This window comes from Castanea sativa, chromosome 7 (assembly GCF_040712315.1).
Source record: "Castanea sativa cultivar Marrone di Chiusa Pesio chromosome 7, ASM4071231v1".
Lineage (NCBI taxonomy): Eukaryota > Viridiplantae > Streptophyta > Magnoliopsida > Fagales > Fagaceae > Castanea > Castanea sativa.
The window spans coordinates 9,898,799-9,916,724 of NC_134019.1; the positions used below are offsets into that span (position 1 = coordinate 9,898,799).

The 17,926-nt window shown below is 33.0% G+C and overlaps 1 protein-coding gene across 1 annotated transcript; it reads right to left on the bottom strand.

The window, feature by feature from the left end:
* Positions 1 to 536: 536 nt before the first annotated feature.
* Positions 537 to 16,189, bottom strand: LOC142643613 (uncharacterized). The gene is made up of 13 exons (XM_075818304.1): positions 16,021 to 16,189; positions 15,724 to 15,848; positions 14,664 to 14,807; positions 11,876 to 12,006; positions 10,270 to 10,497; positions 9,700 to 9,878; positions 6,689 to 6,789; positions 4,689 to 4,844; positions 3,784 to 3,839; positions 3,633 to 3,690; positions 1,787 to 1,907; positions 1,593 to 1,703; positions 537 to 1,415 (listed from the first exon to the last, which is right to left on the bottom strand). Exons 1-13 carry the CDS (start codon positions 16,028 to 16,030, stop codon positions 1,297 to 1,299), a joined length of 1,539 nt encoding a protein of 512 aa, XP_075674419.1. The 5' UTR covers positions 16,031 to 16,189; the 3' UTR covers positions 537 to 1,296.
* Positions 16,190 to 17,926: the final 1,737 nt, after the last annotated feature.

The window sequence follows — 17,926 nt, forward strand, 5'->3', positions numbered from 1 at the left end:
TTAACCAAAAAAAAAAACCCAATTTTGAAGATTTCCAAATTACAACTTTGAATTAAATCCCATCTCGGAATCCCTCATGCTTCTTTTATTTTTTATTTTTTATTTTTTAGTGCTCACTGTTTCCTACTTCAGAATCAGGTTTAATTCAAAATAACACACACACACACACACACACACACACACACACATATATATATATATATATATATATATATATATTGCAAAGTCCAATATGTTTGGAAATCACAGTACTCATCCTTCCCTGTCACCACTAGGATTAACTTGGCTTTGTCATCATGATATTTTTCACGGCCTTAACAGATATACTATCAACCTTTAAATCATACTCCGTCAGCCTAAAATCTAGCTGCATTCCACTCATTACTCATACAGTAATAAGTCTTCATCACATGCAATTAAGCAAATCAGATTACTCATCTGTTTTCACTTGCTAGGTGCCAAAGTCTAATAAAGGGCATTTACATATAGACAAGCAATGGAACACAAACAATCACCTTTTTCTTTTTGGCTGAATAGACAATTACCAATGTCACCCATACAAAATGGATTGTATTCAAACTCATATTCAACAGGGGAAAAGGTGTCACACTTTGTTCACCAAGCAGTATCAAGATGTCTTAACCAAAAAGAACAGTATCAAGGTGCAAATCATATGATAGAACTATTCACTTATCATGCTAGAGCCCAATTAGACTATGCTTTTCAGACAACTAGGCTTGCTAACCGCCCTGAATTCGGTCAAGAAAGTTTGAGATAATACACTGGGAGCAACACAGTCCCCCTTTCCACTATAGATAACAGAAATACCCATCCATCTTTCTGATGGATGAAATGAAAGGATTTTGCCATATTGCTTGAGTTTAAAATTGGAAGTTTTGAACACTAATAACAATAGTTTCCGGGCTCACTAACAAAGAACTACCTTATACTGAATGTGGAAGTCGAAGAGCATGACAGAGGATATTGGAAAGATATTTCAGCCATTTACAACCATTTCAATTTGATAACATCATGCAGCCCTTACAAGAACAACTCAGTTGACTAGGGCAAGATCATTACTCTTTTGCTGCTGGTTACCTTCACAGCTGTCTCTTAGCACCAATATATGGCAATGGCTGGTGATTTAGAACACAAAAGCCCTATGTTGGCATTGTCATCACTGTGTCATCCATATCACAGGCAATATAGCACTTTGCATGTTTGAGGGGAAGCAGTTTTCAGAAACATAGTTTCACCACCAGCGCTTAATACTGATATTATCGTTTCACAATATGTTCAAGGCCAGTGCATGTAAAACAGTCCTTCATGAGATCCAAGCCATGTCCCCAAACCATAACTCTGCTGATATAAATACTCTTTATAGCTTTTCCTTTCATCTCCCACTCTCAACGGTCCTACACAGGAGTTGAATACTGTTAGTCTATAAATTGGATATGTATATATATATATACACACACACACACATATGTCAAGCATTATTACCCATATAACATATCCATATAAACTGTAAAAAAAAAAAAATAATAATAATAATAATAATAATAGAACGAGAGATGGAAGAATCCTGATACTTTCAGCTCTATGCCAGCACACAGTTGAGAGGACTGAATCAGAGAATTTATCCTCAAAAAGCAATTCACCAGACTTGATACTCCAGAGCCGTAAGTTGCAGTCCTCTCCACCTAATATAAAAAAAAAAATGTCAGAAAAGCTTGAATTTTCTGAGACTCACAAAGCTAAATGCAAGCACTCAAAATATATTTACCTGACATAACAAATTTCTCAGATGGATCAACTCCAAGCTGTATACGTGTATGGGAATTAACATGCCCTACATAAGATTGTACAGCGCCTCTCTGGATTAGCCGATGATCATATAGTTTTACCTGGAAAAGAATAAAAGAGCAGGCATGAAAATCTCTCTCTGATGCAAGAAAATCAGAGAAAAGCGAAGTATTTGGGCTGTTTGAAGTTGATTAGAGAACTATGAAAGGCTTTCAACTCTTCAAGAGACTTACTTTTGTCATCAGCCCTAACAGATTCTGTTACAGCAAAGTAAATACTAACACCTGTACTAACTGCCTGATCAGTAGCTGCAGCTATCCTAACTACTTATCAGCTACAATATTAACTAAAATGTAGTATTCTTCTTGTCACATATTAGGATTAAAATCTCAAGTAATACAATCATCCAAGTTCTGGACAAGCTGCACTGCTGCTGCTGCACCTTGACTTAAATGAGGTTGCTGACTTAGCTAAAGTAATTAGCTAAGTAATAAACTGCTCTCTCTCTCTCTCTCTCTCTCTCTCTCTCTATTTTTGGTTGGGTCAACCATAACACAAGGTTTAAACTGAGTGTAAAAATCATTTCACGGACTAGAAGATCAACATTATTTTAAGCTAGCAGCTGGAACAACAATGTGTGTTAGAAAGTAATATTTACTTACCGCACCATGAAGACAAAATCAAGGGGTTGATTGGGATTGACCTATTTTCCAATTTTGTAAATGCCATTATTTATATGAGGTCCACTGTGCTAGTTATTGATCCAAGTGAATGAGAAAGAAGAGACTTTTTGGGATTTTGTGTTGTGGATGTTGATGCTTGGAGTCAAACCACGTTGATAACTTCATACGTTCCATTATTTCTTTTTAATCTTCTATTTATTTTCCATAATACTTTTGCATTTTAACAATGTGCTTCATCAAAAGACATGAGACTAATAGAGATAATCCAACTTACTTCAGAAAGGAGGGTTGCAATAGGTCGACAGCCAACATAAAATTTAGTTACTCTATTATGAATAGATCTACTTCAAAAAGTGTTTAAAAAATTATGCAATTTCTATGCTTATTATATATTTTATGTGGAAAAGGAAAACACAATAGGCAAATGGATTAGTTTAGAAAACAGCAGTGGCATCTAGCAGTGTATAATCATTTCACAGAATAACCAATGTCACTTGTAAATAATATTACTGGAAAAAGGGTGTAGTGTGAAAATGGCACAGGAACCAGAACAGAGATCTGGAGAACATATTCATCCTTCCATTACTGAAAATGAGTCCCTCTGTCCATTACAGTATTTGAATAAGTCCTCCCAAGGGGAGGGAGGAGGGCATGGGGGCAGAGGGAGGGGATGGTTGTCTCTAGAATTCTGGAAAAAAAAGAACAGCTCTCTGTTTAATACCAACCTTCAATACCCCCCCCCCCCTCCCCCTTCCCCCGTTTCTTTAGGTTCTTTCTCAAATCTATTGCGGGTATTGTTTTAAAACAGAGAATTAGTAGTTTTGGCCTTACATAACATAGAATAGCAAAACAATACATGTGGCCAAACCAACGAATTGAAAAAGGATTTATGGTGATGATCACAATGAGCTGGGATCAAGGCTTAGTTGAGTTGAGTTATACTCGGCGATTAGTAGTATTCATTTCATATATCCGCACTTTAATTGACATCAAAATGTACATGCATCACGTGCTTGAATGCCGGTACTCTAATAAAATAAGACCAATTCTTTTTTTTTTTTTTTTTTTTTTTTTACATTCTATGCAGGAAAATGTTAGTAAATAAGTATCCCAAAAAGAGTTAACATGGAAGTGAACACTAACCGATCCATCCATGGAGCTTGCCAAGAAGTAGTTGTCATCGAATTGAAGTGATACCAAACTAGAGTTCCAAAAACAGAGAGAGAATTATAAACACAGTAAAAAATGTTAAAGCTGAAGAAACAAAATTCGATTAGAGCTGTAGCACACTAACCAAGAAATAGATGAAGGCATTTTAACAGTACATGAAGGATATATGTTTCCAGAAAGCTGCACAACAAGAGATCGAAATATATTATCCAAATTTTTATGTAAAAAGGAGCTTCAAACAAGGCACTCAGGGTGACAGTTCATATGAGTATAGAATTTTCAGGAAAAAAAAAATCAGAAAAGATGAAAAATAAAGAATGAAAAAGACATAAATATGAATAAACCTAACAATCACATAAAACAAAATCAATGCATTGCCCAAAGTTTTTTCCAGTTAGCTCCTCATCAATCTGAATAACAAAAATTAAACTACAAATATAGAGAAGGAGAGCTTGTTGTCTCAAGTCAGAGTATGAAAAGTTGTGATAACATCACATATTTCAGTGTGCTTTAAGACTGAAAAAATGGTCTAGTTACAGAGTAGAGGTCTTATTAAAATCAATTACATTTCCCTATAATAAATACACACACCAAAATAGCAATTCACCATCTTAAACTATGATATCAGTTGCAATGGCCCGTCTAAACTTCAAATTTATGCAATCAACTCCTAAACTATAGAGTTAATTGTAATGTCCCCCTGCTGGTAAAATTTGTTCAATTTCCATTACAATTAACTTTAAAATTCATGTATTTATAACATTACCACAAGACATGTGCTTATCAAATTATCACAAGGCACAAGCCATGTGCTCACTTTTCTTTTACTTTTCTGTGATAACATAATAAACATGTAAAACTTAAGGTTATATGTGACAGAAACAAAAATTTAAAAGTGGAGACATGAACTAATCACATAGTTTAGGGTGAAAAAGAGTAAATCACTTGTAATAGAGTTTCTAGCTCTCAATATGCTAACATAAAAGTACGCACATAAAAATGAAATTAGTTCCTAGAAGAAACTCATACTTTAAACCATTGTCTACTAGAGTCTCCAACAGTTTTATCCGAGGGTGAGCAAGGTATTCTATGTCTAATAAATCTAGCAGAACTGCTTTCCCGTTTGTCACGAACATCCACCGTCACAATTGCCCCATTCCTTAGTCCACATAAAATAGCATTTCCCTACAACAAACAAACAAAATAGATCAAATTAAAGAATATCCCCATAAAAAGAAAATTATTATTTTTTTAAATGACAAGAAAATTTATACCTCATTGTCACTCAAAATATTATATTTTATCATAAAATCTAATATCTATAACCAAAAGGAAATGTTGGTATTCACTTATATATCTCATAAAATATAACATTTATAACCAAAAGGAAAAATTAATATTCACTTATATATATTACACCATATTGATGTCAAAGTTGAATTCTGTTGAACCTTTTACGTAATATCCAAGATTGTGTGGATTATATAGATTGCATTATGAGTGTTGTGTAGGCATGTGTTGAGTCCCATATCGGGTGCATACTAGGATGAGATCAATTTGGATCATACAAGTGATTCAAGTTATATAAGCAATTATGACGTGCCCCAAATGTGTATAGTTCTTAAGAGGTATGACACAAATGCAGTTAATACAAATGCGACTAGCACTTGTATTATAACAAATGGTATCAAAGTCAATCAGATATTGCCATATGACTTTTAAATTGGAGCGCTATATGGGCCCTTAAAAGAAAGTCAAGGCTTTGAATAGGGAAGATTATGATATCCTGAATGTGAGTGTGTTGTGCAGATGTGTACTGAATCCTACATCATGAGTATGCTAAGTCAATCTAGGCTATATAACCGATTAAGAGTTCTAGTTATGACTGATGTTTTGAAGTATAGAGTAAATAAGATTAACACTTACCAAGTTATAACAATTGAACCTTGACACCCCCCCCCCCCCCCCTGGTCCCTTTGGTTTTTGAAACATTGCTTCTAGGTTACATTGTCTGAGAACCCATAACTTATTCCTTAGACATTTGATTTTCCACTAAGCAAACACAAGAACTCACTCTCACACAAATATAAATACTTACATACATATCTAGGCTATATAAGAGATTACGATGAGCTCTAGTTGTGACTAGTCTTTTGGGGTATAACACAAATGTGATTAGCACTTCTATGACATTTGAACCTTGACCTCCCTTCTTTGGTTTAATAATCGGATCGGTTTTTAAAACATTACTTCTAGGTTATATTATCTAAGAACCCAGAATTTGTTCCTTTAACATATGTCTCACCACTAAGCAAATATGTCAACTCACTCACTCATAAATAGATACATACAAACGTTAATATTTGTTAAATTGTAGGAGAGCATTACTTTTCCTAGAATGTTGCACTATTAAAAAAAATTAAAAAATTACTTTATATGAAGTTAGTTGTGAACACAAGGTTGTAAAAGTAAGGAAATGAAAGGAGAAACAGAACAACCCTAGGCTTCACCACATGGAGCTACTTGGAATCACCACTAAGTTAGAAAGAAAAATCTCAATTTTAGATTATTGAATATATGGTGCAGACACCAAGATGCAACAAGATAAGCACTAATTTAAATTTCAAATTTTGATATTTCATTGATAAAATTTTATTTTAATTGAAGATTTTTCAGAATTATGTTTTGTTTTTTGAACTATTTTCCTTATTGATGTACTCATTGAAAGCTTATTTAAAAAGGCTTTAATAAACATGCAAGGCAGACCTTGATGAATGAAGTTTTGTATTGAAAATTTTCCAATTGCTGGATGATGAATCCTAGCCACTTGGGTGCTGGTTCCTAAGTTTTTCTGCTTGAAACTGATTACTAGCAAACCTAAGTGTTGATTCTTAGGTCTGTCCTTTATATTTCATTCAATTTCCAATTTTATCTTCATTTTCAATACTGTCTGGCATCAACATATGTGTATGATGTGCTCAAAGAAATCAAACACATATCCAATGAACCTCAAATGATTCATACATTACCGAATGAACAATTTGTTGTGCGAAAACATCACTTTTACAACGACACACCCATGATGCCATTCTAGTTTCCAAATCCACTAGAGCAGTTCCCAAATTAGTACCTGTAACAACCAACCCCTATTAGTTCCTGTAACAACACCCGCCTCCCCAAAAATAAAAAGATTCCAATTTGTAATACATGACATGAAAATGAATTATTACTTAACATGAATCAATTGCTACTTCATAGAAGGAAATAAAACAAAATATTTATAGTTAGATGTCAAGAGTTTGACCTAATAATATAATCTAATATATAAAATCGGAAGCTGAAAAAATGTTCAATTTTGAAAAGCCCTAAACTGTCTCACATTACACCAAGTGGCATATCTAACTTTTCACAAATTTGTTTTTTTTTTTTTTTTTTTGATAAGTAAGAACAGAATATTATTAATAAGAGAAAAGCAAGAAAAATACAAAGAATTCACGGTAGTGAACAGAGGAAAAAGGAATCAAAAAGACTTAAGCTGCCCCTAATCTATTCTAATAGACGAAAGAAAATCCATAAAGATAGAACAATCCGAGAAACCCCAACATCGAGACCAATCAAAGAGGGTCCGCTGGCAAAACTCTAATAGCTGAACCACAGTTTTCCCCTCATCCTCAAAAGACCGCCGATTCCGTTCAGACCAAATAGTCCACATTAAACAACCTAGGACCAAATTCCAAATATCAGAACTATGCTTCCCAAGCCAATGATACCAACTAAATAATAAGTCCACAACTGAACCTGGCATGACCCAATCGATCCCAAACAACCGTAGCATATACATCCACAAAGAATGAGCTATCAGACAAAAAAGTAACAGGTGATTCACAGATTCCGCATTATAACAGCACATACAACAACAATTCGCCAAAGGACGACCACAAAGCATAAGGTTATCCAAGGTTAGAATCTGACCATGAGTTGCTGTCCATATGAAAAAAGCCACCCTTTTAGGAACTTTAACTTTCCAAATGCCCTTCCAAGGAAAAGTGGAAGGAGCTGCATTTTGAATCTTATGATAAAAGACCGAGTATCAAACTTCCCACTTCCATTAAGATCCCAACTAAGCCTGTCACACCCTCCACCCCTACAACTAAAGAATTTTATTTTGTTACACTAAATTTGCACAGTTCTAGAGTCCTACAATTAAAAGACTTCTATTCTTATGTATTTTTTTCTTGCCATTATATTCCCTAAATTTCACGTTTAAGCATTCCAAGATACCAAGATTTATAACCCTGCTCTCAAAATCCCCTTCTTCATAACAAATCTACAAATCAGCAGAGAAAGTCTTTGCAAGTACCATTGAACTAAAATTTCAACATAAGGTAACGAAAAACATATATATATTTCTTTCTAATATAAGGGTACTATGTGAAATGAAATTCAATATCTTAGCCTTGCATTGATGATAAATCAAAGTTATCTTACATTCTCATATCTAGGATTGCATATTTAGTGTGCTCTCAAGAAATTACATTCTTTCAACATGCTTTTCCATAACCATCTTTTTGTATAATTCTTAAAACTTTAGAACAAGGTTGCTTGTGCCCAGGTGATCATTGCTGGAAATAAAACACTGATTAGAAGAAGCTAAATTTCAGGATGTGTAAATTTGGCATTGGCAGATCCTTGACTTTGAAATGTTCAGAGATAAAAAATGGATGTCGTTGGATACAATATGAAATACAACAGTAAAAAATTTCAACACTGTAGGTCTTGCAGATCTTCATTTTCTTAAATAATGCTTGAGGGGGAGATATGATGAAGATTCATGGTTATTATTTAAAGAGTTGTTTTGATGGTTGTAACCTTCATTTAATAAAGTTCCAAAAAAAATAAAAAATCTAATTTTCTTCTTTCATTTAATCTTCATTTTCTTATTTAAAGATTCATGTTATACCTAGAGAATAATAATTTAGAAAATAAATTATAATTGGATTGGATATTATCTCAAATTTAGCTTTTGGTTTCATGAACGATGTCTTTGGAGTAAATATTCATATTATTGTTACACCATTGCATTTTTCTTTCTACTATGATTTTTCTCTTTTTTTAATATTTTCTATCTTTGACTCATTATATGGTTTGAGTAGGTTGATCTTTGTGATTCCTTTTTTTAAAGATTATAAATTGGTGATCTTCATGATTCTCTGCCAATGAACTAATTTTTAATATCTAAAAATGTGTTTGTTGCTTTACTCTAACAATCAAATTGGTTTATTTGTCCTTAACATTATTGGTTTTTAAAAAATATATATATATTGATCATGCTCTCCAAGAAATTTGAGATGTATTTACAAATTCAACATTTTGAATAAATGACTCAATCATAATGACAGTATTGAGACCCAACTTTTTATTTCAGATTTTCTCTTATTTTACTCCATATTCCTAGATTTGAATGGTTACAAAATATTAGGGGAATAGAATTCAAGATATAAAAAAGTAAGTTGATGTTTATACCTAAATTATTTAAACTTTTTAAGTTCATATTGAATATTTTCATGTTTTTCTAATTAGTTAATCTATTGAGAGCATCATATAAATTGAGAATATTATTTAAATGAGGAGTCTTTGTTTCAAGCTATATGTGCTGATGTGAGAGGATAAGATCTATGATTCTAAGTCCATGAAATATTACCTAATGAGATGGCATGCAAGAAAATTTCAATAATAATATTGTTATATTGTGTCTTTAATTTATAGCGAATAAAAAGAATTAATTTATACAACCTATTTTTTATTTTTAGTTTTTTACTATACCAAAAATGTTTAATGAAATGGACACTACAGTTCTTGTGCACTATTTGAGTACAAGGCTAGTATATTTATGCACAAGAAAAACACAAGAATCTGAAAAACCACTATAGCTTGGGGTATATGAACTTAGGTCCAAGCAGAAGAGAATGCGAAGCTAAATTTAGAATTAATCTCTCATTGAGAGAGAGAGAGAGAGAGAGAGAGAGAGAGAGAGACTTGCCAATCACTGCTCGACTCCTATTAAAATTGTAATCAGCAGTCCAGATTGTGCAATTGAAAGTAGCAACCTCATGTATTCTTTGACTTATGCTTGAAATACTTGAATTGAGATCTAACGGTTCAGTGAGCTTAACAATATAGAGAGATCCACCAGATGTCTCTGATCCCAAAGTACTTATACTGTTTTCCAACGTCAAGGCATTGCAAATGCAAAAACTGATTTCACATTTCAGAAATATAATGAAGATTGTTTCACCAAGAATATAATAGGGATCACGAGTATGGAAGGTATGCCAAAAGTGAACTTCACCGCATAAACTATACAAGCTGTGAATCAAGAACATATATAGAAACAAGTTGAAAATCCAATAGCAGGCTCCACAAAAGATCAGGTTGCATGAATACCATATGGACTAATAACTGTCCATTGCTCCAAAAGATGCCTTTAAACCATTTCATAAAGGATTATAAAAAGAGAACCACTTATTTCTTCTTACAAGCTCAACTAAGATAGCAATATAAGAAGCAACATGAAAAAAGAGTATCAAAATTTGAGATTATGAAAGGATACATTGCATCCTGAACATTTGAACCATCATCCATTGAGGGAGAGTGCTTTCCAAACATTTTTATACAAGATATGTTTGATGGCATTTGGAATAAAGATCCTGCAGGTCTCCAGATATGCCCAGGAGTTCTACCACACTCTGCTTGGTCTTCTTTAACTTTCGGCCACACTCGATCTGGCATGCATTTTACCCCGTAATCAAATTGTTGTACTTTTCCAACTTCAACAAAACTGCGAGAGGACCAAACTTCATATGCGATAACTTGTACTAGACTCATTTTGTAAATGCTTATAATTAAAAAATTCCAAAACAAGTTTGCAGCACTATATAGAAAAGCAGTTATTATATCATTGTAACACGCAAGAAGTAATATGTTTCCTTTTCTAAAAGTGAGCCATACTTAATTCAAAATTAGAATGCTTGTTTTGCAGAAGCACATACTGTAACTTAGAACGCAGGAAAATGCAAATTTCCAGTGTAAAAAGGAAGGGCAGATGACAAACATAAAAAGAGAGACACATCAGAAGCCTGGTGTACCACAGTCAAGGTATCAGAAATATAAAGGGGTAAAAAAGCCAAGCACACGATCCCACAATGAAGCATAACAAAGAAACTACTGGATAACAAGGCCATTGGTGGGAAATGTCACGTAGAACCTTAAAAAGGCAGAGAAGTACAAAAGATATGTCAAGGCTCCATTCCCTCTACAGACAGAGAACCTTGAAAAAGAGACATTAGGATGTTTGGAGAGCATGTCAATGGTAATATCAGCACCATGAAAATATCATTCTGTGTATTATGACTTCTTTTGTTTTTTGCAATGTTTTATCATGGTTCCACAAACTTCAATGAAATAAGGAAAACTTTCCTTAGTGTAAGTCAACAGAAAAGAAACACTTGATAATACAGTAAAACCTTCCATAAAAACTATCTAATAGTATAGATATCATTTTTGAACCTAACCTTGGTTGGGGGAAGGGGCAAGAAAAACAAAGTCCCTTCAACTCCTTACTGTATATTATTTAAACACCACATCACAGACCCATCTAAAATGAACTAGCTGTGTCTGCTTTAGGTCCCAAATCAGAACTCAGTATCTATCACATGATAACAGTAAACAAAAAGCTTACATAGCCAATAGCTAGGACATTACATGATATAAAAGATTATAAGCTACACTTAGCATATAAAATTTCTTAAAATTGGAAACAACATTTCCCTCCACTTTTTTTAGGGCAATTAAAAATCACTATTCATATGCTCTTCACAAATCTACTAAAATCCCCCAAACTAAAATCACTTCCAATTTTTTCCTTCCTCATGGTACAAGTAGCTACCTGAAAAACAGTTTATATGCCCTACTCAAGTCATTACATTCAGTTATTTAAAAAGAATGTTTCATTTTCTAACGCTGCCAACATAAAATAGTGCATGATTTTTTCAAATAAATGTTCCATTTCTAAAATCTTAGAACCCAGAGGCCAGAAATTATTATTATATTGACTATAGCTTACTGCAAAACCTTGACTCTTAAGGAATGTTCCAAAGATCTTGCATTATAGAATGAGCACACATGCACAAGTACACCACACTGCAAATCCATTATACCTCAAGGAGCCATGTACACCGCCTGCTAATAAAACATCCATTTCAGTTTGACCCTCAACTGTCTGCACATCAATGCGTATCTGTTCCAAAGCACCATTCACAATCTTATCTGTTCCACCATACTTCCAAACCTGTAAAGTAAAAAATAAATAAAAATAAAAGTTTGATGCAACTCATAAATTAAAATTTCAGAGAAACATTCGGCAAGTCTGAAATGATTTACTGAAACACGCTGCTGCAACCTTAGAAAAATGATAATACTATGAGTCATGACTCATGAAGACATCATTAATACATCGCCTAAAAATAGTTGATGTGCGATGAAACCTGGCATTCTGTCACCTCTGGCATTATCCATTGTTGGCAATCACACCAACCAAGCTACTTGACTCCGGTAACCACAAACACACTTTGAAACCTGAAACTTAGCCCTTGATATGACAGCAACAACGAAACCAGTCGCCATTGCCACCACCAATTGTGTCACAGCAGTCAAGCCTCTACTGTGACTGCTACTGCACCAGGAAACACCTCTGAGACCATCAGAACACGGCCAGAATGTCACTCTAGGGTAATGATTTGACCTACTATGGCTTGATCAGTTCATATGTTGCATGGACACAGTTAAAATGGCCAAGTACCTGTCCCTGTATCTGTGTGGGTGTGCAACTTAGGTGTTTAGTTTATTTGAACTCTTGGTTTGGACTTTAGACAATATTTTATAGGTGTCATTGCCCTTCTTTGCTATTTATTATTGCCTTTAAATTAATTTTAGATATGTTTTCAAGAATTTTATTGTTGTTACTTAATTTTAAAACCTAAAATAAACATAGTGTCCAAAAATATTTAAAATATGCCTAAAAAACATATTAATTAATTCATTAATTGTTGTACCTCAGACGTGTCATACCCCTATTTTGTCAAGAAATGTCATACCCCCGTACCCATACCTATAATCATGCAACTTAGATCAGTCGCTAGAGCCATTTCTTCAGCCAATGTCTATCAGTGCCACTGCCAATTCCCCACTCACATCATTTTTGTATGTGGTATGTATTGCTACTTTGAGTGTGCGATTGGGTATTCTGTGATATGTTTGTTGTTTTGCTATATAGTAGATTGACTCCCTGCAACCCAATCGAAGTGTATTGGTTGTTGAATGGTTTGAGATAATGTATGTTTGTTTTTCTTTCAAAAAAAACTTGGTGAATTTGTGGTAAATTAGTTTGAATGTGAGTAGTCACTGGTTGGCTGGGTTGAATTTAATGGTGTTCAATTTGCCCATTGGTGTCAATTTGTTCAATTTCTAATATTTCTCATTGGCTCATACATTATCTGTTTGGTTTATTTTGTTTGTTTTTGGTTGTGTTGCTACATAATCAAAGGACAATATACTAATCGTCTCCTCATATGCCCTCAATTATCTCAATTTGTCTCAATGGAAGTAATTATGTACAGTGGGCTCTATTGGATTATCATACAAATAATATGTATGTGTGTTTGAATATATTAATTAACCATAAAATATAGTTCCCAATCCCAATGCTTAACAACAAAATGAAATCTTAAGGGTAATTTTCAGAGCCAACAACAGTAAAACACATTCAGAGATCCAAATTCTTCATATGTTAATCTCAGAGGATGCAAAGGAAAAAGAAAAAATGGAAGTGATGTTTGTTTTTTGTCAACTAAACTCTCCCAACTCTTTATGGTTTGTGATGCCACACATTCCTGTTTGGTTAACTTGCAACTTCTAACACAATTTGTTATGTATTAGTTGGCAACTTAGATAATGAGAAGATTTTAACTTCACTGAACCCATAGAAGAGTTTAATCACCACAACATACATGACTTGTAACTCACATATGGGCCCAGAAGGGCAAAGTCAAATTCAGTTCATGAGACATCATATCTAATCTGTTTTGACAAGACAAAAATAACACTCTTGCCATCTGGTACAAAGATGATTCCACAGAAGCTGTAAACTTAAGCCCAGGCCCAGCAAGCACAATATTAAATAAAGCAGAACTTCTTTTACTCGAAACTAGAGTTCAAAACCAGGGCCGAAGCAAATAAACTGCATAGTTTACATATGCTACAAATCCACAAAAGTAGCTTTACAAATCTTCAAAAAAAGCCTAATATGCTTTGTGCTTCAATAGTTTCCTATAGTGAAATAAAAATAAAAAAAGAATGTGACAGCAGGCTACACAATGAGGTAGCCTTCCCTTTGCAAATCCCTCACTTCCCAGGGGTTGAGCCTAAGAACCCCCCCTGTTCCCCCAGGGCCATGGGAAGAGATACCACCTCCCTACTAGGGTAAGTGGTGATTAAGCCTGTTCCAAAATACATATTTCTAATGTAAAATGTTTAAAAGCTTAAAGAAAATATACTTATAAAAAAAAAATTAAAAAGCTTAAAGAAAATAAGAAAGAAGGAAAAAAAATCACTGATTTAAATGTCAGTAACCTCATTAATCTTTATCAAGTGATACAATCATATTGGATTATCAAATCAATTTATGTAAATGTGCATGTAATTGGCATTTGGCAATGGCCTATACTTAGATGTGCATATGTTTCTCAAGATTCCAACAACTTTCACATTTAACAATTAACATACAGTTGGTACATTGCCAATGGTGAAACATAGTAAAGTACCACTTATTACCCAAAGAAAAAAATTCAGAAAAGGATCTTAACTTTAACATCCTGAGTTGAAAGATGAGAATTAAAGCTGGAAAAGCAATAACGTCACAAATTAAAAGCCTATCTTCAATCAACATACCACAGGTTGTGATACTTGTATCTTTTGGATTTCCTCCTTGAAGTTACACTTTCCTTTACTGAACGGAATAACGTTACCATATAACTCCCTAACCTGAAGCAGCTTAGAAGCTCTTAATCCAGTTCTCCTACATAAATTCAATGCCTAAGATAAAATGAGTCAGAGCAAGTCAAGAATTTTTTTCCAAAATTCAAGAAAGAACTACAATCAAGAGCAGAAGAAAAAGAAAAAACAATGGCAACGAGTGGCTGCTGCAAATTTGGACAGCTTCAGATGCAAGTTTCATTTCTTGTATATAAATATAAAACATTTTTCATAAATAAACATTTTTAAAGCAAGCAGTACTATTTATAAACAGAAAATACTATATAAAAATATAATCTTCTCAATAAAACTGACCCTACAATAAAGAAGAACATACTCTATTTGTTTTTTTGTGATGATGTGGAACCTCACCAAGGCAGGGCCCTTTGGACCCACCCCTGGGAAGTAAACCATAGATACACAATCCCACCCACTAGAACCTTGTATCAGGTAATCCAAGGAAACAACTAGTCGGGATTGAACCCAGGATGTTTGGATCTACAGCTCATCCCAATCCTCCAAGCACTAGGCTGCACCTTGAAGAAACCACCAAAATGAAACTTGCACCATCAATGTGATGACACCACAAGCATCAAACCAATCAAACAAGTGCAAGATTTTAGCTAAAGCACACTGAACAAAAACTTGGGAAATCAAACACATCATTTGAGATAAAAGACATTCTTAGCATAACCCATCAAACATAAGCGCACATAGAACTTTTCTAAGACAGAGACCCTATACACCATCACTGAAAATTATTCAATACACCACGAGCAATGCTCCCTCGGCTCACATGAATGGTGGGTCTCACAATGAATTTAACATACATTTTAAAAAAAATCAAATTTTTAGTCTATAAATGTAACAAATCAAATGTTTAGACATGCCATCTTTACAAAATCAAATTTTTAGACATACCACCCTCACAAAATGAAACTTTTAGTATGTACATGTAAAATAATAGAATACATACCCTTGTGGACTTTTGAGTTGGTTCTTTTGCAGTAGCTACAGAAGAAGAACGAGAAGAGCCGGGTATTGGACCTTTAATAGGGAAGTATCGGTTCTTCTCCTTATCATAATAAAACCCAGGAAGATCTGCCATATATGTATTACAATCATCATCATTAACTAAAAAAAACAAACAAACAAACGAAACCCAGAATCTAAAACAACCCAGAATAAATAAATAAATAAAAAAGCAGAATAATTGAAATTATAAATGTAAGCCCAATAAAGTAAAAGGAAATTGAAGAAGTAGGAAGAGTACCTTGTGGCATGGCTTCAGAGAAACTAGGTGTCTGTACTGTATTGTGTTGTTGTTTTAGGTTAAGAATGGTAAAGAGCGGTGGAGGTGTGTGAAGAGAAAAACGGTCAAAACCTGCGTGTGTTGCTGAGGCGGTGGAACCAAAATTCTTATTAGGGGTATCATCAAATCCACCACCCTTGCGAAATTGGCCCAACCCAACCTAACCTTACCCCTTGGTTCCGGTTAAGTTTGGGTTAATTTTGTCTACTTCTTTGACTTAAAACAACCTGGCATGTATGTAACTTTATTTTATTACTTTTGTTTTAATATTTTAATATAATTAATTTTATGGTTTTTTGAGAATTAGTTTTAATGAATCTGAAAATTTAGAATATAATTTAAGCATATCATAGGAAATGTAATATATTATTGAAAAAAAATGTTTAAATAATTGATAAAACCCTAATTTTTAGGGGACATAAAATATGTATATATAATCCACCAACCTATATGTGCTAGATTAGGTTGTTTCTATAGAAGTGATGGACTGGATTGGGATTTCTCAAACCAATATTGTCAAATTGAGTTGAAAAAACTTTCCAACTCTACTCATGTATACATGTACTCCTTATTAGCAGCTTGAAGTTAGCTCTATTTGGGTTGGGGTTTTTTGTTTTTTATTTTACCAATTATACGTTTTCAATTTTATCATTAAAAAAAAAAAAAAAAAAAAAACACGGTTGAGTTATTTTTTATATTTGCAATTTCCATATAGTAAGTAAATATAAAAACTATTTCAAATTTATTTTTTTTCAAAGCAATTAATATAAGAGAAATGATATGTCCCAAATATTTTCACAATATTTTTATAACAAATCTTAAGTGGCAAGTTGTTACTGGTTGTTATTGTTGGGGCAAAAAAGTAATATTAGTATTATGTTTAAAGTTTAACCAACAACGACTAGCCACCTATAATTTGTTGTAAAAATGTTATAAAATCACTCAAAATGTTGTTTTTAGTTATACAAAAAAAAAAAAAAAAAAAGCTCATAAATATAAAATCATTCAAAAATTATATTTTTTATGATTTACCTATATTGGACTCCTTATTTTTTACACTAAATTAACTCATTTGACACAAAAAAAATTTTAAAAAAAAAACTTAGATTAGATGGAACACATGGCACAAAATTAAACTCTAATTAAAATTTAATTTTTACATTGAATTAACTCACTTAGCACAAAAATTTAAAAACTTAGATTAGATGGGACACATGGCGTAAAATTAGACTTTAGTTTAATTCCAATTTGAAATCTAATGGGATTTTCTCTCAGCTTTACCTATTATTTAATAGCCAAAACTAAGAGAAAATCCAATTAAATTCTAAATTGGAGTCTAATTTTGCAGCACGTGTCTCATCTAATTTTTAAATTTGTGTTTCAGGTGAATTATAAGGTGCAAAAATTAAAGAGTCTAAATTCAATTAAATTCTAAATTGAATTTTAATTGGAATTCAATTTTGCGCATATGTTCCATATAATTTTTTAATTTTTGTGGCAAGTAAATTATTGAATGCAAAAACAAAAGAGTCTAGATGTAATTAGATTCTAAATGAAAAAAATGTAATTGTGATTATTTTCAAATGTATCCGTGTATATGCAAGAAGTTACATACTAGTGGAGGATAATTCTTGAAACTTGCCCTTAAACAAAGGACAGGTTAGTACATAACATTTTTAATATTAATTTAACAAAGTTTAGTCAATTAGATGTTAAGCGGGGAAATGATTTTTTCCTTTAAGTTTGGGGTGGAGTGTAATTTTCCTAAACCTCAAGCGAGAAGAGTGTTATTATCCCAAAAAATATATATAGGAGCAATAATTTATCCATTTACTACTTATAAAATTATAAACAAATAGGAAAAAAA

Excerpts from the sequence above, each read along its gene's own strand:
- LOC142643613 (XM_075818304.1), bottom strand. Across the intron at positions 14,808-15,723 it reads CAACTCAAAAGTCCACAAGG|GCATTGAATTTATGTAGGAG; the intron begins GTATGTATTCTA and ends ATTTTATCTTAG. Across the intron at positions 3,840-4,688 it reads CTAGTAGACAATGGTTTAAA|CTTTCTGGAAACATATATCC; the intron begins GTATGAGTTTCT and ends CTTGTTGTGCAG.